The sequence below is a fragment of the Etheostoma cragini genome, chromosome 7 (genome assembly GCF_013103735.1).
Source record: "Etheostoma cragini isolate CJK2018 chromosome 7, CSU_Ecrag_1.0, whole genome shotgun sequence".
Taxonomy (NCBI): Eukaryota; Metazoa; Chordata; class Actinopteri; order Perciformes; family Percidae; genus Etheostoma; species Etheostoma cragini.
The window spans coordinates 3,131,705-3,149,902 of record NC_048413.1 but is presented as its reverse complement, the minus strand read 5'-3'; the positions used below and the strand labels follow the sequence as shown (position 1 = coordinate 3,149,902).

Below are 18,198 nucleotides of genomic sequence, written 5' to 3'. Positions count from 1 at the left end.
TCTGGTACAACGTGAGCAGGCGTCCCCGAGACCTACCGAGCTGTTCTGGCACTGCACGCTGGAGCTGTTGAAGCGGAGGGCGGTGACTCTGTGGCTGACACCCTGGATGTGGAGGACGCACTCGTAGCCTCGCTGGCCAGACTGGGGCTGGGGCAGGTTCCTGGCCTTCAGGGTGATAGGCTTCACCTCCCCCGCTGGGATCAGGATCTCCTCAGAGCGCACCAGCTGTGGACAGTCCTGGAGGACAGAGAAGGAAGTGCTAAGGGAATAACTTCACACACGTGAAGAATGTTCAGAAGACTTTGATGACATACACAGGAGAATTAAATGAGGACTGCACTGAGGGTTATGTGTGTTATGTGTTATTGTGCAGTGCCATCCATACTCTTTCTGTCCTACTGAAAGTGTATTTAAATAGAGACAAACGTAATTATAAATGATTATTTCATGGTTGTTAGAGACTGGGCCGTGGCCTATGAGTGGCCTGATGTTGTCTAAGATTTCCCTTTTGTCTCATCCTACCACACCATTGTGTTTCCAGAAACTCCACCACAGGAAGCATACAGTAGTCAGTGCCAACAAAACAACAACAAATTTCATTAGTATGAAATGTGATGAGTGCAGCTGAAATGGAAATGCATCGAAAGTTAGAATTTCAAAGTGACTCCTGTGACCTAGGAGAGCTCTGAGCTAAAGTCGGAGCGTTGAATAACTCATTATCAAGAGTGGGATTTTGAAACTGGGTTGGCTGATTAAGAGAATGATTAAATTAGTGCTTAACGTACAAGGTGGTAATTTTGAGGTCAACTCAACTATCGAAATGATTTGAAAGCAGTAATTTCACCAAGACAAACTATCATAGCAGCAACACACACCTGGCACACAGCCTTCTACTTCCATAAATCTTGAGTCGTCTATGATTTTAACCATGACATCATATACTGATCCCATACCTTTCAGACACTATTGCTATATGTTTTTGGTGCTTGTAGACAGAGCGAGACCGGCCTTTATTTATAATACTGACATGGAGTAAAGCATCTGCTTTAAATAATTAAGTTGTGTGCGGGTTCCACTGCAAACATGTATCAATTAAAAGGCTGATGGAGTGATCCCTTCTGTGGTGTTGCCAGTAGATCCACATGTCCTGTAACTTAAAGGTGCACAAGGACTTCCTGCATGATTTCAGCGCGATTTCATATTTATCTCAAATCGTAGGCATCTGTCTGTCTGCCAGCCCGCAAAGAAAATAGCCAAGAACTATCTATTTTAATAGCCAGAGACACATGGAAAGCAACATACACAGGCAGGCATAATTCAAGCACTTTGCATCTAGCGCACATGAGTCATGTGTCATTGTTAAGACACGCTAAGCTCAATAACTCCGGAGATAATAGAGTGTTAATTGCCACTGCAAAGAACAAGAGCTCCGAATGAGGAACGCCAATTCAGAAATAGAAGAGCTTGGATGGCTGTCTTTCTGAAGACATGCCCCGGGGCCGACATAGAGCTGGAACCCAGAGCAGGATGCAGGCAGAAGGAAACAGAGAGAGAGTGAGAGAGGGATGGTGCAGGAGAGAGGAAGGGAGGAAAGAACGAGAAAGTTGTGCTAGCGAAGCTTGCTTATATGCATGTGTGCGCTTGTGCACGTGTGTGTTCCACCAACCTCTGAGGCGTTGACTCGTCCCTCCTGGAAGGAACAGCTGGAGGGGTCATGGGTACACAAGTTGCGGTACTTGCACCAGTGGCAGCGGAAGGCACTGTTCACGCATGACAGACACCTGCGCGTGCACACACACACACGCACGCACACGCACACACACACACACACACACAAACACACACACATAAGAAGAGAGTCAGATAAAAGCAGCCCAGTCAAGGAGAGGTTGCGACTTTACCACAGAGGAAATGAGTTCAGATCCCAAGTGGGCCCCTGCTGTTGTTGTGCCCTTGTGGTTGGCACAGTACCTAAAATCTGCTGGGCCAAGTTCTCCCTGCATTTATTTTCCATCGCCATATATTCATACTGCATGTCATGTGTGAACGGTAGGCTCCATATTAGCTCTTGTAGCCTGAATCACATGGAGGAAGAGAGACAGAGTGTGTGGATGAACGTTGAGTAATGAGGACAAATAAGCCATTGGCGCAGCTTGATCGTGCAATTACCATTAGCCCAGCATTGTTGGAGTGGTGCTGTAATTGCCAGCTGTTAGCTGTGTGTGTTAGCATTTTTGCATGTACAATATGCATGTACAATGTGTAAGTGTGTTTATATCAGAGATGGGAAGAAACGAAGTACAAATACTTCATTACTGTACTCAAGTAGATTTTTTCATATATTTTTACTTTACTATTTATTTTTGTGGCAACTTTTTACTTTTACTCCTTACATTTTAAACACGAATGTCAGTACTTTCTACTCCTTACATTTTACAAAATTGGCTCGTTAGTTTAGTTTGAACTAAAGGTCGTCCATCAGGTGTGGCTGTGAGTCCATGTCGGAGAATAACGCGGACACACGCCTCACACCGTGAGCGGTCGCCACACGGAGAAAAAAGTAAGAGAAAAGAAAAAGAAACTAGCTGTCTGGAGGATAACCAGCTGAGATCGTGTGTGTCTTTGAGAACTGTAAGTCGTTTAACTGCTGTCAGTTCCTTTTAGCCTGTTGTTGTATTGGTCTACAGTTCTGGCACATTTAAAGTAAGTTAGCTAGTGATTTTGTTGTTTGTGCTCTTCCAGATCACACCTGGCTGTTGATTCATAATGGTGAATGTTGAACCTTATGTTTGTATTTTAGGTGCATTATTTACATGCTGAAGTTACACTGCATTAAGAAAATGCAATTAATCCAATATTATATTTTTCTTGCTGAACCACACACAAACACACAGCCATAGCAGAGCCAACCACGCACATGTTTATATCGTCATCAATAAAGAATGCAATCTAATTGGATGGGAATATACACAGAATTCTCACAGAATCACAACTGAATTCATACCTTGCTACTCAGTCACTCAGTCCGATTCTTATTAACCCGGAGTCCCAGTCTCTGTCACAATAAAATGTGATGTTTTAGGCCTATTGGCAGATACACATTTAAAATGTAGCCATTGGCATATTTTTTTCCATGTCTACTGAAGTTTCTTAGCGTGTACTCTAGTAACATCTGTGTGGTCCAGGGAGCTTTATATACAAAAAATGAATGTCATTTGCAAGACTACTTTTACTTTTATACTTTGTTACTTTTACTTGAGTAAAGAAGTTATATCAGTACTTTTACTTTACTTTTACCAGAGGATTTTGTAACACAAGTATCAATACTTCAACTAGACTACAGGAAGTGAGCACTTTTGCCATCTGCGGTATATATGCTGTACTGCCAGCGGTGGAAGAAGTATTCAGGTCCCTTCCTACAGTAAAAGCATCAATACCATGATGTAAAAATACTACATTACAAGAAAAAAATCTAGTATTATTACTAGCAAGTGACCTAAGAATAATACTTCTGGAGGCTGAGCAAATGCAAGTAGAGCTGTAATTTTACTCAATTAATTCTGAATTATTAAATTAACCGCCAATTATTTTGATAGTTTTTTAACCGGTTTGATGCAAAATTCATTGATTCCAGCTTCCTAAACATGAATATTTTCAAATTTCTTAACAGTAAACAAATTTTTTTTTTTTTTATTGTGGACAAAACAAGACATTTGCCAATGTTATCTTGGGCTTTGGCTAGGGATGCAGGATCAAGTACAATTAGCCTACAAGTACTTACATTTGGGTACTTGCCGATACCGAGTACCAATAACAGTACTTAATAATTCCTCTGGGGTCCGAGGGTGTTTTTACACACAGATTATTATGGGCCTTCTATGATAATGTTGTCAAGTAGAACAAAGCAGTATTTTAAAAGTACCATGCCTTTTTTCTATTCAAAGCTGAGTGCCCGGGCCCTGACATTTCCCCAGGCTAGCGTCGATAAAATAAATAAATACATAAAATTAATAAAATTCCTAATATCAAAGTACTGTGTAAAGTTTAAAAAGAATGAAGAACGCAAAGTCCGATGACATCATTCACGTGCATATTAAGCAGCCATGTGGATTGAGAGAGGATGGTTTGTTTACGCCGGCAGCAGTTGACAAGATTTTGTCCACATCTGAAGACTTGTGGCAAACTATAACGGTTAAAACAGTTAGACTACTAAATTTCGGCTCCAGTACACTGAGAAGACGTCAAAACCAAGCATCATTAACGACTGACCATGGCTGGTCATCATGCATTGGGCAAGAGCCCAAAATATCCAAACGGCTGGCATTGCTCCTCTTCTGTCGCCTATACCGACTTGACGGGGGTATAGGTACAGTAATTAATCGAGAAAACAATCGACAGACTAATCGTCAATGAACATAATTGTTAGTTGCAGACCTTAACGCAAGCATGGACAAGAAGATTGGGAAGGAGTCGGTAATAGCCTGAAGCTACAATGCATGATTCTCTCTCCGTGTTGCCATAGCAAAGACTCTGAATTGATTGTGATGGCATTTACTACACTATGTATTCATGAGCAGTTGTTTGTAGAGCGTATTGTAGTCGCACTTGGCTCTCCCTCTCTCTCTCTCTCCCTCTCTCTCTCTCTCTCTCTCCCTCCCTCTCTCATAGGGTTGAGTTCTGCATACTTGGTTATTGTGAAGTTTTCATGGCTGCAAAATGATTCACGTCTGGCAAATAGAGTGTACATAGTGTGTAAGTGTGTGTGTGTGTAAGAGAAAGCACGAGTTGGCAGGCGAGCATGCTAGGGAAAGTGTATGGCCTTGTGTGTATGCATCATTCTTTGTGTGTTTAACTGTGTGTGTGTGTGTGTGTGTGTGGGGGGGGGGGGGGGGGCTGTGTTTGTGGCTGCCAATTAACTGAACTGATGTGAGAGCTGGTATTTGCTTTCTGTGCTACTCAGACAGGGTTCTCAGACAGCAGACAGCCATATGAAGTTATAGGGCACTGTGCCTGTGTGTGTTTGGTGTGTGTTTGGTGTGTGTGTGAGAGAGAGAGAGTGAGAGATGCACAACAACAAAGGACACAGTGGCTACAACATTTTGTGTTAATGTCGAGGGGATGGCGAAAGGATGATACTATCACATGCTACTATTCCTGCACCCCTGCTAGTTGTATCACTGCTGTGATATCCCTTCTCTCCATTCAGTGATTCTCCCAAGTCGGCAAGGACTTTGGATCGAGCACAAACAGAATGTGCCACACTGGAATAAAACAAGCAATTGCAAAGGCACCGCCGACAGTGAGATCTCCAATCCAGGGATTCAATTCAACATCACTCAATCAGGGACAGACATGGCATGAAAACGAGCATGAAATCCCTACTGAAGACCTGTTAGGCAGAAAGCTGCGTTTTTTTGTACCGCAGCGCGTCTGAGATCGCAGAAACGTCCTGTTACGGAGCTCAGGGAGCAGTCAGCTATCACATTACATTAGTCTTTACAGGGGATATTTTTAGGGGGACTGGGGCCGGCTAAGGTTTCGGACAAATTGTAACTAATTCCCAGAGCATTGATCCGGTGGTTTATGGGCAGCAGGTCTGGGGCGTTGTTTTTGTAAACGAAAAGAGAATGAATTGGCTCTGAGAGAGATACTCACAGTTGGTGGACGCTGCAGTTGTAGAATTTGACCTCTGTGCTGATAAGCATCTGACCAGTCTCCTTAGAGTTAAGCCTCAGCTCGACGCCTGACCAATCTGAAAAAGGAAAGGAGGAGGAGATCAACATTTATTGATTGCAATATTTTCCATAGTAAAGTTCCATATACATACATAAAATCTTGTGCTAATTAGACATGGGATAAATGTATAGGATCTCTAGAAAGGTAGCAGTTCTTGCATGGCATTGTATAAATGCAAGCCAAATAAAGACAAACATTTCTTGTGAATATGTACTTGCATACATCTTGCAAATTTCAATCACAGCAAAATGCAGGAAAATAACGTGTAATCTGGCAAGATGTACAGAGCCATTTTGCCAGATTACATGTTATTTTTGTGCATTTTGCTGGACAAAGTTCTGGCTGTGCATCTGTTCTCTGTGAAAACAGCCTCTCATCCCTCACCACGAGAATACAGACTCCATAAATATATGTGTGTGTGTGTGTGTTTCAGATGACATTCAGTGTGTAGGAGGCTTGAATGACCCTCCGTGCCCCGTTCTCTCCCCAGCACCTGTTGGGAATCAGGCTCTGTTTCACACCAGTCTGTGTAGCAGGCGGGCTCGGCTCATGGCTGACTTCTCTTCTACCATTTCACATTTGTCTCACAGGATCTGGCGAACAAAGTGGTACAGAGTTCCTGTCCACACAAAGCCTCCACTAGGATTTTTTTTGTCTTTAGTACGAGAAGGGTGCCAACTATTTCCTTTTATTTCAAGCTCAACATCAGTCCTCAATTCTCAGAGTTTTATCCTAACCTCCTTCCAACTTCCACTCCGTTGCTCTTCGTTTATGTTCTTCTTCATTTTCCCTTCTTTTCCACCTTCAATATCTTATCTAATTGTCTCCTCTCCTCTCTTCTCCACTACTCTCCTCAGGTCATTGCCACGGCACGATCGATGTTGATGTGCAACAGATAGAAAGGCTTGCTCGGGGACAGGAGATGGAAGAGGATACTGGAGAGGTCAGGAGGAAGTGGCCTCAAGGGAACGAATGCAGAGAAAAAAACAAAATGGAGGCGACAAAAAAGGAGGGAGGACTGGGGAAGGTGGTCAAATAGAGGAATGGTAAGATGGATTGAAAGCTAGATGGATGGAGGAAGGGCTTACTGGGGGCGTGGGGGGATTGGCTGACATTTACCTAGGGGAGAACATTCATATTAGTGCCTGATGCACCACTCCCCATGGGAGCTCTGGGCAAACAGGGCTGTCATTTACTCACAGGGAGGAGGATTACCAAACCCCCCAAACACACAGTCATTTCCACACACTGCACATAATATATTATTCAGGGTGTTTGCTTTTTTTGCCTTGCAGCCATCTTGGCTGGCAAACAACAGGTATTTATCGTCAAAAAACAGGTGTTAGTATGCACATTCAGATACAGTATATATTTGCAATAAAATGGACGCCAGATGCCCTATGGTTTATTTATTATTAAATTAAATTATTATATATATGGCCGTATGCTGGAGGAATTCCTGAAAGAGGATTTTTTTTATTTCTATGAATAGTATATTAGAGGTGATTAGCATATGCTTATTCCAGGTGTTTAGATATGTTTAGGTTATTTGTACTAAGATATAAAGTACATACAATATATTAAAAAAAAAAGTTTATTTAGAGTCCTCCCCTGAGAAAAAAACAACTAAAACATGATAATTCCTCAGCAAAAACAAGTAAACCAACCAAAATAACAAACAGGTAAATATAACACAAAATGTATAGAAAGCAGGAAAAAATTAAAGAAACCAAGAAAAAATTATCCCAACGTATGGTTTAAGATGAAATTAGAAACATCTTTAACTGTGACCTAAAGGATGTGTTTAGATTGTTCTAGTCAACTATGCAACTAAATGCTGTGAGAGGACGGCTGCCCTTTCAAACAATATAATGAATTATTATAAAAAATTATAATAATTACCGGTATTAATTTTCTGTTTGTTTCTTTGTGTGTTCATCATAGGGCTGCACAATTAACATTTTCATCACAATCATGATTTTGGCTTCCCGCGATCACATTTCACAGTCATGGCCCACCAGGAAGGAAGTCCAACCACTTCAATGAATCTCCACTGCCATCCAAAGACCAAGTTCGTGATGCAGACTTGCATGCACACAATCGTGCAAGGCATCGCAGTAGCGAACCTCAAGATGCTCAAAGTTTCAAGCCCCGACAAGAAAATCCTCAACACCCCAAAATGTTGGGGAAAGGAATGCCCCATCCCTTAGCTGATGTCAACTACACTCCAAGGCCTGGTGATAAATCAAGTACTGCTGCTGGTAAAGCCAACCTACCACTCCGTAAACCACTGTCTGATGTGTTAGCCTGCACCGCACAGCTTAGTTTCTAGACGTAGACAGTCACAGAGGACAGGGTAACGTTACAGATAGCAGTTGGTCATATGTCGGTCACAAGGTTTACCAGTTTACCAGTAAACGCAACACTTTGTCCCGTCTGTGTTGTTTTTCAGACAACAGCAGTGACCAGTTTGGTTAGTTTCTGTTAGCTCACAGGGCTCCAGGGTGCTAGTAGTATCTGTTAGCTCACAGGGCTCTGAGTTGCTAGTTAGTGTCCGTCAGCTCACAGGGCTCTAGAGTGCTAGTAAGTGTCTATTAGCTCACAGGGCTCCAGGGTGCTAGTTTGTATCTGTTAGCTCACAGGGCTCCAGGGTGCTAGTTTGTATCTGTTAGCTCACAGGGCTCTGGGTTGCTAATTTGTATCTGTTAGCTCACAGGGCTCTAGAGTGCTAGTTAGTGTCTATTAGCTCACATGGCTCTAGAGTGCTAGTTAGTGTCTGTTAGCTCACAGGGCACTGGGTTGCTAGTTAGTGTCTGTGACTCCGCTGACCCATTCATAATGACTCAGCCGTCACTCTGTGAGTACGTCCATCGCACTCCCCCTCTCTCCCTAGCTATTTTAATAAGTTATTGTTCAAAACAAGTGAAGGAGCTTTCACAGAGATACATTTTATTTTAAATATATCCTAGGCCATTTATATTTCAGACAATTTTCATTTACATGTGTTGCAGCTGTGTGTCTATACAACTTCAACATAACAGGAATGTAGCACAATATGGATGTGAAAGCAGTTACAGATAGACTACGTGACAATAATATTTCTTTTGGTTAAAATCAACAAATAATCGCGATAGTTAATTGCGATCTCGATATTGATCAAAATAACCGTGAGTATCATTTTGGCCATAATCATGGAGCCCTAATTCATCAGCTATCACTTTTCTCAGATGCAAACGGCAAAACCGGCTCCCTGTGCCTTTGCTATGCTAAGACCCTAATCCGTCACATCAACTTCCCCGTCGTCCCCTCAAGTAAATGGTCCCCTGGCCGATTGGACCACTGCTTATTAGCCCAGTCTGGAGGGCCGTAATGTGGCGAGCTGCCGCCCAGCCACAGGCCAGGGGATCTCAGCCTGATCCTCCATCAGCTCTAATGGGGCCTGGCCTTGTGTGTAGCACACTTCTCAGCCAGGAATCTGATCCCGGATCTGCTGGAGCTTATTAATGTAGATGGTGCATGCTTAAACTAAGAGTGTTGAATCAATAACGATGTTTCAGAGTGTGTGCACATGAACATTTGGCTCAGTGAAGCATGGGTAGCAAAAAGAGAGGGACACGTGTAAAGATTCTTTCTAATGGCCATGATCTGTCCATGTGCTGTCTTTCTATGGTTAAAACTGAACAGAACAGCTCTCCAAATTTCGTTATATGTTACCATGTACAATGACAATACTATCTATCCATCCATCCATCCATCATAATTATTGTACTGTATCTCTTCCAGGTGCATACTGTTTGTATCCAAGCCCCATCTTGCCCTTGGTCTGTCAGGTGTCATAATGGGATATTACTACTCCCTTAATACAGACAGAAACCATCCAAGTCTGGAATACTGAATCTATAGAAGGGTTGAGGGGATGCTTTGAGCTCACAGACTGGGACATGTTCTTTGAGACCTGCGATGGTGACTTAAACACACTTAATGAGTCCATCTGCTCTTATGTATCATTCTGTGCAGACAGGGTTATTCTTTCCAGAGTATACGAGTCACTGATAGAGTCAGTCATCGCCTTCAACATCACCTCTTGGTACAGCTTCCTAGCAAACAAATAGGATAGCCAGGCAAGCCGTTAAGATTATAGGCATTCCACGAAAACAGCCATCTTATCTTTATATACAAGCAGTGGAAAGAAATCCAAGTTCATCATCCAGGATGCCATCAGGAAGAAGGTTCAGAGTGCAACTGAATAAAAAGGCATTATACAACAAATGCAATACATATACAAAACTCATGCTGCTGACACACACTCTGCCTTCAATCAAAAGAACATGTTCTAAAATGGCAACATATTAGACAATAAAGCTTTTTGAATCTTGATCTCTAGCTCGATCTATCTATCTATATATCTATCTCTTGTATCTATCTATCATTCATCGTAACTACTGCATGTATCTATCTGTCTATCTATCTTGAGGTGGAAGAAGCTCAGTCAGTAGGGAGTTGGGTTGGGAACCGGAGGGTTGTTGGTTTAAGTCTCCTTACGGACCAAAGTGCACAGTGTGGATCGGTAGCTGGAGAGATGCCACTTCACCTCCTGGGCACTGCCAGGTGCCCTAGAGCAAGCCACCGTACCCCCCCCCCCCCCCCCCCCCCCCCCCCCCCCCCCCCCCCCCCCCCCCCCCCCCCCCCCCCCCCCCCCCCCCCCAACTGCTCAGGGCGCTGGTCCAGCTGGCAGCCCACTCACTCTGAATAGGTCCTGAGCATGTGTGTATTTCAGGCCTGTGTGTAGTGATTACTAACAGAGTGTAAATTGTAATTTCACCACTGGGGATTAATAAAAGTATAAACTATAAATATCTATCTTTGAGTTTAGGAATGGATAGTTATGTGTGTGTTGTATCTACCTTGGTCGGTGGGGATGAGGGGGACGTCCTTGGCAGCAGGAGACACACAGAGTATCTGGTTGCCATTGACCTGCCCCTCTACCTCCGTCAGGTTGCCAAAGGAGCAGGTGATGCCCGCAGAAAGGTCCGGAACGTGGCTCACCTTCACCAGCAGCTGTATATGGGGTGGGGCACATGGCAACAATGTATATATCATGTGGCAAAGTTTAATATACAATTGATCATGGATCAGTCACTACACGTCAACTTTTCCTCCTCAGACTGGGGCACAGGTAAATACAGATATGACACATAAATACATGACACAACTAGAACTGCAACGATTAGTGGACTTATTCATTGGTCAAGCGAAACTCTTTTTATAATAGATTCATCTTTAAAGTAATTTTAATTGCAAAATCGGCAGCAAAATGAAATTTTTAGCCATTCAAATATGGCGATTTGCAGCTCTGTTTTATATCATATTAAACGGAACATCTTTGGGTTTTGGAGAAAACAAGAGATTTAAAAACATCACCATGGACTATGAGGAACTGGGATGGAAACTGTTTTCTGACATTTTATAGACCAAGCTATTAATAAAGAAAATAAATCAGGAGATTACTCGAGAATGAAAATAATAGCTAATTGCAGACCTAAATACAACAGACTGATGTGTGATGCTTCAGAAATGTAATATTAGCAAATAAACCGGGAAACCATTGTTATGGCACATCCCAAATGGCATTAGCACTTGCATCTTTGGTAAGCATGAGATAGGATGTATATTTGTGCTCGGGTGAATGTAAAACACACGGTGAGTTGAACGCAGAAGTGTATTAAGCTCCAAACAGAATTAAAAAAGAAGGCACTGCTACTGGCAAAGATGTCCATCCACTCTGCAAAGAAATGCTGATGTGTCTTAAAAATGTCATCAATACCATAATCAAGAAAATAAGTTTAGATCTTCAAACGTTAGTGCGAAACTTAAAGATTTAATGAACTTCCCTAACATTCAAACCATTGCCAAATCAGTTGCTCCAGACTATCAACTCCACACAACTCTCTCTGGATTTCTCAGTGTGACTATGTTCAGAAGATTGTGGCGTCCGGCGACTGCGTGGGCGAGTGTGAGCGATCACGGAAGGCTTGTATCATGTGGACGCGCCGACAGTGTTCTTGTCATTACTTAGAATTCCTCATTGGGGGCGGCACAAACTACGCACTACAGCTTTAATGTTCCACTTGAGTGCAGAGGAAATCATTTTAGAAACAGAGACCGACATTGTGAGTCAATACTTAGCCGCATAAAGAACATTGGAAAATTCTAAGTTCACAAGGACACAAAGATACATGAAACCCAAGAAAAAAGAAGGAGAAAAAAACCTTGCACACAACATGCAGTACATGTGCAATATACTGTAGCACACATAAGCAGATGTACATAGAGGCGTTTGAAGTCATTCTCTGGAGAGCAGTGACACCGGGGCTGGAGCAATCAGCTGCTCTGCCTATAAATAAATGTATTCCGCACACGGGGTGTGTGATCTGGCTCTCCAGCCAAGAGAGGCAGCCTGGATAATTATCACCATGGCATTTCACAGCTTTGTTCCATTAGCTGTTATTTTTGGGCCATACCGTTTGAAGTTTCTCTTTGTTTTATCTGCCTCTCACTAAACACCGCGGGGCTACTGGGACAGGCGAGGCAGCTGAGCAGCTTAACTGTAGGCCTTTCAAGAGATGCTGACTGTCTCGTAGCTGACTACACAGCCTCCCTCGTTAGCTAGCTAACTCTGGTACCCATTGAGAGGAAGGATGATTTTTTTTCATCCCGAGGACCTCTTGTCTTCCTCTGTTTTACTCTCACCGTGTTTGTGTTGCTTCGCCCCGAGGTGTGTCAGAGAGGTCCTTGATTACAGCAATCACAGCAATCAATGTCTTTTGTTCAACGTAGAATTCCCTGAGTAACCTCTCACATTAATTAGCTCGCATCGTTTTTGTCGAGACACACATGCACAGATAAACACCGAAAATTCACACGTGTGTGTACACACACACACACACATATTGCTACAGAAAGTGACTGTTAAGCCTTTGCTCTTTTTGTTCTCCTGTCCTCCCTAAAGATGGCAGTGGTTGGTGTTTTTACAGCTTGGCAGCAACAACCAGCCTAATTGGTGACAGAGATTTAATAAAGGTATTTTAATTGTTTTCTCTGTGTTTCCATCTATCCTAGCGCCCACATGAAGAGGCTGTGTTGTCATGGAGATGGCTGTCTGCCCCTGTGGAATTTGTGAGTGTTTTTGTAGACGGTTTGACGAGATGACCCTGTTGCTGGTATAGCTGACACAGAAACAACTGCTAACATGTTTTCTGGTAAACTGCTGTTTGTAAAGCGGGGCAAACAGGGCCAAGTCTACGGGGGGCTGGTTTGAGGATAAGACATCATGCGATGAAGGGTGAGTCACTGCCAGAGCCACTGGCACATTTAGCAGGATTTTTGTGATGTTTAATCAGTTAGATTAACGAGGCATTTAACCCAAAATACAAGAAAAAGAATCAATGTGCCTGTGCTGACTATCAAACCGCGAATTGATGTGCACGTTCAAGAGGTCTGGAACAGTCGGCTGTAATGTCTCCCATCATTCCCAAACTATTACACCTCTGACCTTTTTGTGGGATTATATATGCACGCAATAAAGGTAGTCCTTATACTCTGATTTTATAATTATACTATCTCTGCTAACAAATATCTATCTCTGTATAAAGTGCACGCTTGTCCTGTAGATATTAATACAGTGCTCTATTAAATAACAGCTCAGATAAATCCTACACGCCATGCTTATACCTACATTTTCTTATGTTACACCCGAAGCGCACACATTTCAAACAATTGTAAACTGTAACAAAAACCAAACGCTGCTGAGCACCACAGTATTAGACATTCGCTCTTCTGACAAATCAAAATCCTAAGAAAATACAGTAGCTCTGGATAGAAAGAAAAATGTGTTCAAGTTTGTGTTTTGGCTGAACTGACCCTTTCACAGCGTGGGTATCTAAAGAATCAAAGTGCGTGTCCACGCGTATACATGTGCTGCAGAGCGTGCACAGACAGAAGCTTGCATTGATGCTCTATTTGCCTGTTTTTGCTCAGTCCATGTGGAAATACTGCACTGTACTTAGCTGCTTTTGGACAACTTTAACACCTACACACCCGCCCACACAAACATGTCTTGGCACACATATTGACTGCTTTGTACCAAGTGAACATATGCACACTGAAACGCCCACGGAGAGCTCTTATGAACCTTCCCATCTAATGTTTATGCATCAGCTACAATCAAGACTAGGCAAACTGCTATGTGGGATCTTTTAAAATGTTCCGCCTCTGCTCATGGGTAGGGGATATGTAAATGAGGGCTAATTTTCCATTGTAATGTGTGCAAATAGCGGTTGAGATTGCAGGTGTTTGGCATTTTGTATGTGTGTGTGTACTATATGTACATATTTCATGTATGGATGTGTGTGTGTGTGTGTGTGAACTTACAGGTACGCTGGGCTCTGACACCGCAATGCTGTCCGGGTACACACTGGCCTTCACACACTGGTTGAGAGAGGCAGCGAAGCGGTACGGCTCATCTGCCCGCTCACACCGGTTCTTCTGAGAGCAGCTGAACAGACACGAGAAAGAGAGATCTTACTGACAGTTGTTTGTTTTTCAAAAGGAACACAAAGAAAAAGAAAATGAGAGACTAACATATAGAGAAAACTTTAATTGGACTTAATTGTTACCAAACTAAAATATAATCAACAAATAAATTACAAGAAAAAGAGCTGCTGCCAGACTTATAATAGGAGGGAAAATACAAGCAATGAAAAGTATAGAACAGGTATGAAAAAAATTTAAACAGTGCTGTGTCTCCTCGACCCGGCTCACCTTGGTCTACAGGATATATGACAGGAAGAATCGCCTATATTTTACATGACTAATCAAAGAAATAGCATTTTTAATCACCCCAACTTCTACTTGACACATTGCATGGAGCAGTTTTGTAGTCCAGTCACCATTTGTTGAGTCCAAGTCAAGTTTCAAATCCCTAGTTTTTGAGTCCAAGTCCAAGCCGCCAAAGAAGAGTCCGATACAATTCCAAGCCAAGTCGTCATTACTTGAGTTGGAGTCATTTCACAGTTTCACAGTATTCTTATCACAGCTTTAAAATGTATATTTTTTTTCTGTATTTCTTTCCATTTAAAACAATTTATTTAATATTTAGACACACTACACTGGTGGGGAGACTGAACCAAGATGCACTTTCTATCCTTGAAGACTCATAATAAAAAGGCTAATATGCACCAGGCGCCCGGATGGCTCAGTTGGTAGAGTGGGCACCCATTTATGGAGGTTATAGAGGCCTGGGTTCAAGACCAACCCGCGGCCCTTTAAGACGTGTCGTCCTTTCATAAAGGCCTAAAAATGCCCCAAAAATGTTTCTTAAGAAAAAAAACAGCTCATACCTTAGGAACGGTTTGACAGAAAACGGTTAGTGGTTTTGAAACTGATTTTTTCAAACCGCGGTCCACCTTGAAGGCAGTAACAGGCCCATGCCTACCTCCTTCACGGCCTTTTACACATAAAAGCAGTCAGTCTGAGATCTGTGTCATGAATGCTAATCCAATTACATAAGTCAGAGTCCAAGTACAAGTCAAGTCAAGAGTCCAGAGAATAGCGACTCCAGTCCGAGTCCAGGACTCGATTACTCCATCCCTGGATCACTATGGACCCATTATAATTAATAGAAGTTTGTTTTATCCACCTCTTGATCCTCCACCTTTGTCTTAACACATCTGGACTCATCATCACTAACTACCGAGAGAACTCCACCAGATGCTTCGTGCTTCTCTTCCCTTTCTCTCTCAGTCTTCATGTTGTCTGTGACAGTCACGTAGATGTGTTTATTTGATAAAAAACTGCAAATGTCCCAAGCTCTAAAGTCTTGCCGAGTTATGGTTTAGTTACCAGACTGTTTTTCTCTTGTTTTGCAAAAACATATGGCATATTGAAGGCATAATAGGAAACAGTTTTGTTGGATGGCTTAAAAACGCCATTTACAAAAAAAAGCTCACTCGTGTAAAAATGTGCATTTCACGACACTTTGGTCATCAATAGCAGCTGGCTTCTAGGACATGTAGCTCTAAATGTTTCATGAAATAGTCTGTGATCATGTCCTCGAGGGAGCTATGCTTTCCTAAGTAGTCTAGATTCGACGGCAGTACGTTTAACTTTCAGGCTAATCGCCGCTGCTGGATGTTCCGGCGACATGTTTTGCCGTTAAACTCCGTTCTCTTAGAGAAACAAGACTTTGACTTTGTTTGAGCCGTCAAGCTACACGCTGAAAAGGGAAAGTTTTCCACATGGTTGTAAAGATTTGCATTCACTCTCTAACAGGGCCATTTTGGGTCCGATTGGCGGGGATTTGCTATGGACAGAATACACACGATACAAATTGTTGGGTCTGTGTAAATTATAGAGTGTGGGCTGGACCTACTCTCTCTGTAAAGTGTCTTGAGATAACTTATTATGATTTGAAACTATAAATAAAATTGAAATGAAATTGAATTACTGTATTCAACAGTCAGACTTCATTTAATATTGTATGTGGTGTTTTCTCTATTTAGCAGAGCCCTCGTTGCTGCATCCAGAGCTTACCGCCGCCCTATATGATTGTGATTGGTTTAAAGAAATGCAAACAACCCAGAGAGTATTTCTCATATCCTAGATTGCATGTGTGGCGTAGTCAGACTTTGCTCCTTGTTGCTTTAGAGACAGGCCGGCGAGACCGAGATTTATTCCTAATAGAGCACAGAAATGAGGGGTGGCACCAGAAGTGGAACCACTGCCTCCAGTGGGTCATTTATAACAGCATACTAACATAAACTAGGAAGCCACAGCACGAAGCACCACACACCAAAATGATATCCTTCAATCCTCACGTAACTTTGGAGAAATAACTAGGGCAAATTACACACCATTCGCTCATAAGAGATGTTAATGGTCAGACAGTGTATGAAGTACCAGGTGACGCCCCCACAATCCACCACATCCCTCATTAAAACTCAGCCACCCTATCCAACATCCTCCCTCTTATTAAAACTGTGTGTTCCCTCCACCCTATTACACCAAAGGCTCTCTATCCTCATCCAAGCCAGCAGTCTAAGTGTCTGGGTAACTGGCTTTCTGGTCGCAGCAGCTCTAATTGGACTCCGATGGGTCAGCCGCTGTCCGTGGTGCTGATGTGCCACTACAAATCCTGTCCGTTTTCCCTACCCTGTCTGTGTGTGTGTGTGTGCGCGCAAGTGTGCGTGCATGCATGCATGTGTGTGAGTTAGGGCCTATATCATGCTTCTTAAACACATACTCTCACACATACTGACTCTAAGCTACATCTTCATCCACAGTCTCTATGTGTAATTATGTTGTCAGAAGTTCAAGCCATATCCAGCAGACTCACATGAACAGGCGCACACACACACACACACAACACACAACACACACACACACGTACACACACAAACATGCATTGTACTCCCTACGGAGTTTAGAGAGCAGGGAAGTGTAGAATAACTGTAGTAGTGTGAATCTATCACAAGGAAAGGGGGCCCACTGGGGCAGGAGTTTTTAATTTTTCAAAATGATCACCTTGTTTCCCCCATCACCCTTTCAGAAACTCTGTTTCTACATTTTAAATGTGATTTTTTCATGGTTACTCTTCATATGAATTCTCCTACCTTTTCATTTTACAAAGACTCTGGTTGGAATTCAGATTTTATACTTTGGAGATTTGAATACGTTTGAACAGCGCTGGTGTTTTAATAATATCGTCTGTTCTGTTATTGAGGACGATTTCTTTCGTTGAGTTTTTACAAGATAAAATATTTTTCAATGCATTGGCAATTTATTTAATAACTGTGTCACTGTTTCATTTAAACTACAAATTATAAATATGTAAATAAAGTGGTTTTGTAAAAATGAAAAAATCTCTCTCTTCACTCTCTGCCCTTGTCTCTCCCTTTTGTCTCACGCGTTCACAAGTTGAAATTAATGCACCTTTCAAAGACAACGTGTTACTCCGTCTGCAATTTAACGAGTCTTTTGCATCCAATGGCAGCAGAAAATGATACTTAATGTGCTTTCAGGTTTAATGCATGTCTCCAAGCTGTACGAGTACAGATGCAGCAACCTGGGCGGTCATTAACTGACAAAAAGTCCCGCATCGATTTTCCTCACCATGATTTAAAAAAACCTTTCGGTGGGGTGAAGTAAGATGAAAGCTCTGCGAGGGGGGTGTGGCAGCACGGGTGGGAGGAGTGCAGGATGGCTGCTGTTGCCATGGTTTCAGGAGATGGCCATTATCTCTGTGTAGTTAGAAGCTGACCCCTTTGCCTCTCTCATTAGCTGAAATGCATGCCACTGGGTGTTGACTAGAATCCTGCTTTTCTCATACCCCCCCTCCTGACCCGCTTCCCCCTACACCCCCCCCTTATCCTCCTGTCGGGCCCAGACCTGTCACTCAGTAGTTCG

At 42.6% G+C, this 18,198-nt stretch overlaps 1 protein-coding gene and 1 long non-coding RNA gene across 2 annotated transcripts in view; one reads left to right on the top strand and one right to left on the bottom strand.

Moving 5' to 3' along the window:
• plxna2 (plexin A2) overlaps positions 1-18,198 on the bottom strand; it is a 207,933-nt gene that overhangs the window by 71,380 nt on the left and 118,355 nt on the right. Inside the window, exons 6-10 of the mRNA XM_034875731.1 lie at positions 14,167-14,290; positions 10,641-10,794; positions 5,656-5,752; positions 1,667-1,781; positions 37-237 (exon numbers count right to left, since the gene is read on the bottom strand). Of these exons, the coding sequence (XP_034731622.1) occupies positions 37-237; positions 1,667-1,781; positions 5,656-5,752; positions 10,641-10,794; positions 14,167-14,290 (691 nt within the window). The remainder of the gene's footprint in view (positions 1-36; positions 238-1,666; positions 1,782-5,655; positions 5,753-10,640; positions 10,795-14,166; positions 14,291-18,198) is intronic.
• Positions 7,746-18,198, top strand: part of LOC117947130 — a 16,317-nt gene continuing 5,864 nt past the window's right edge. Inside the window, exons 1-2 of the long non-coding RNA XR_004657159.1 lie at positions 7,746-7,985; positions 8,134-8,149. This is a non-coding gene — a long non-coding RNA (uncharacterized LOC117947130). The remainder of the gene's footprint in view (positions 7,986-8,133; positions 8,150-18,198) is intronic.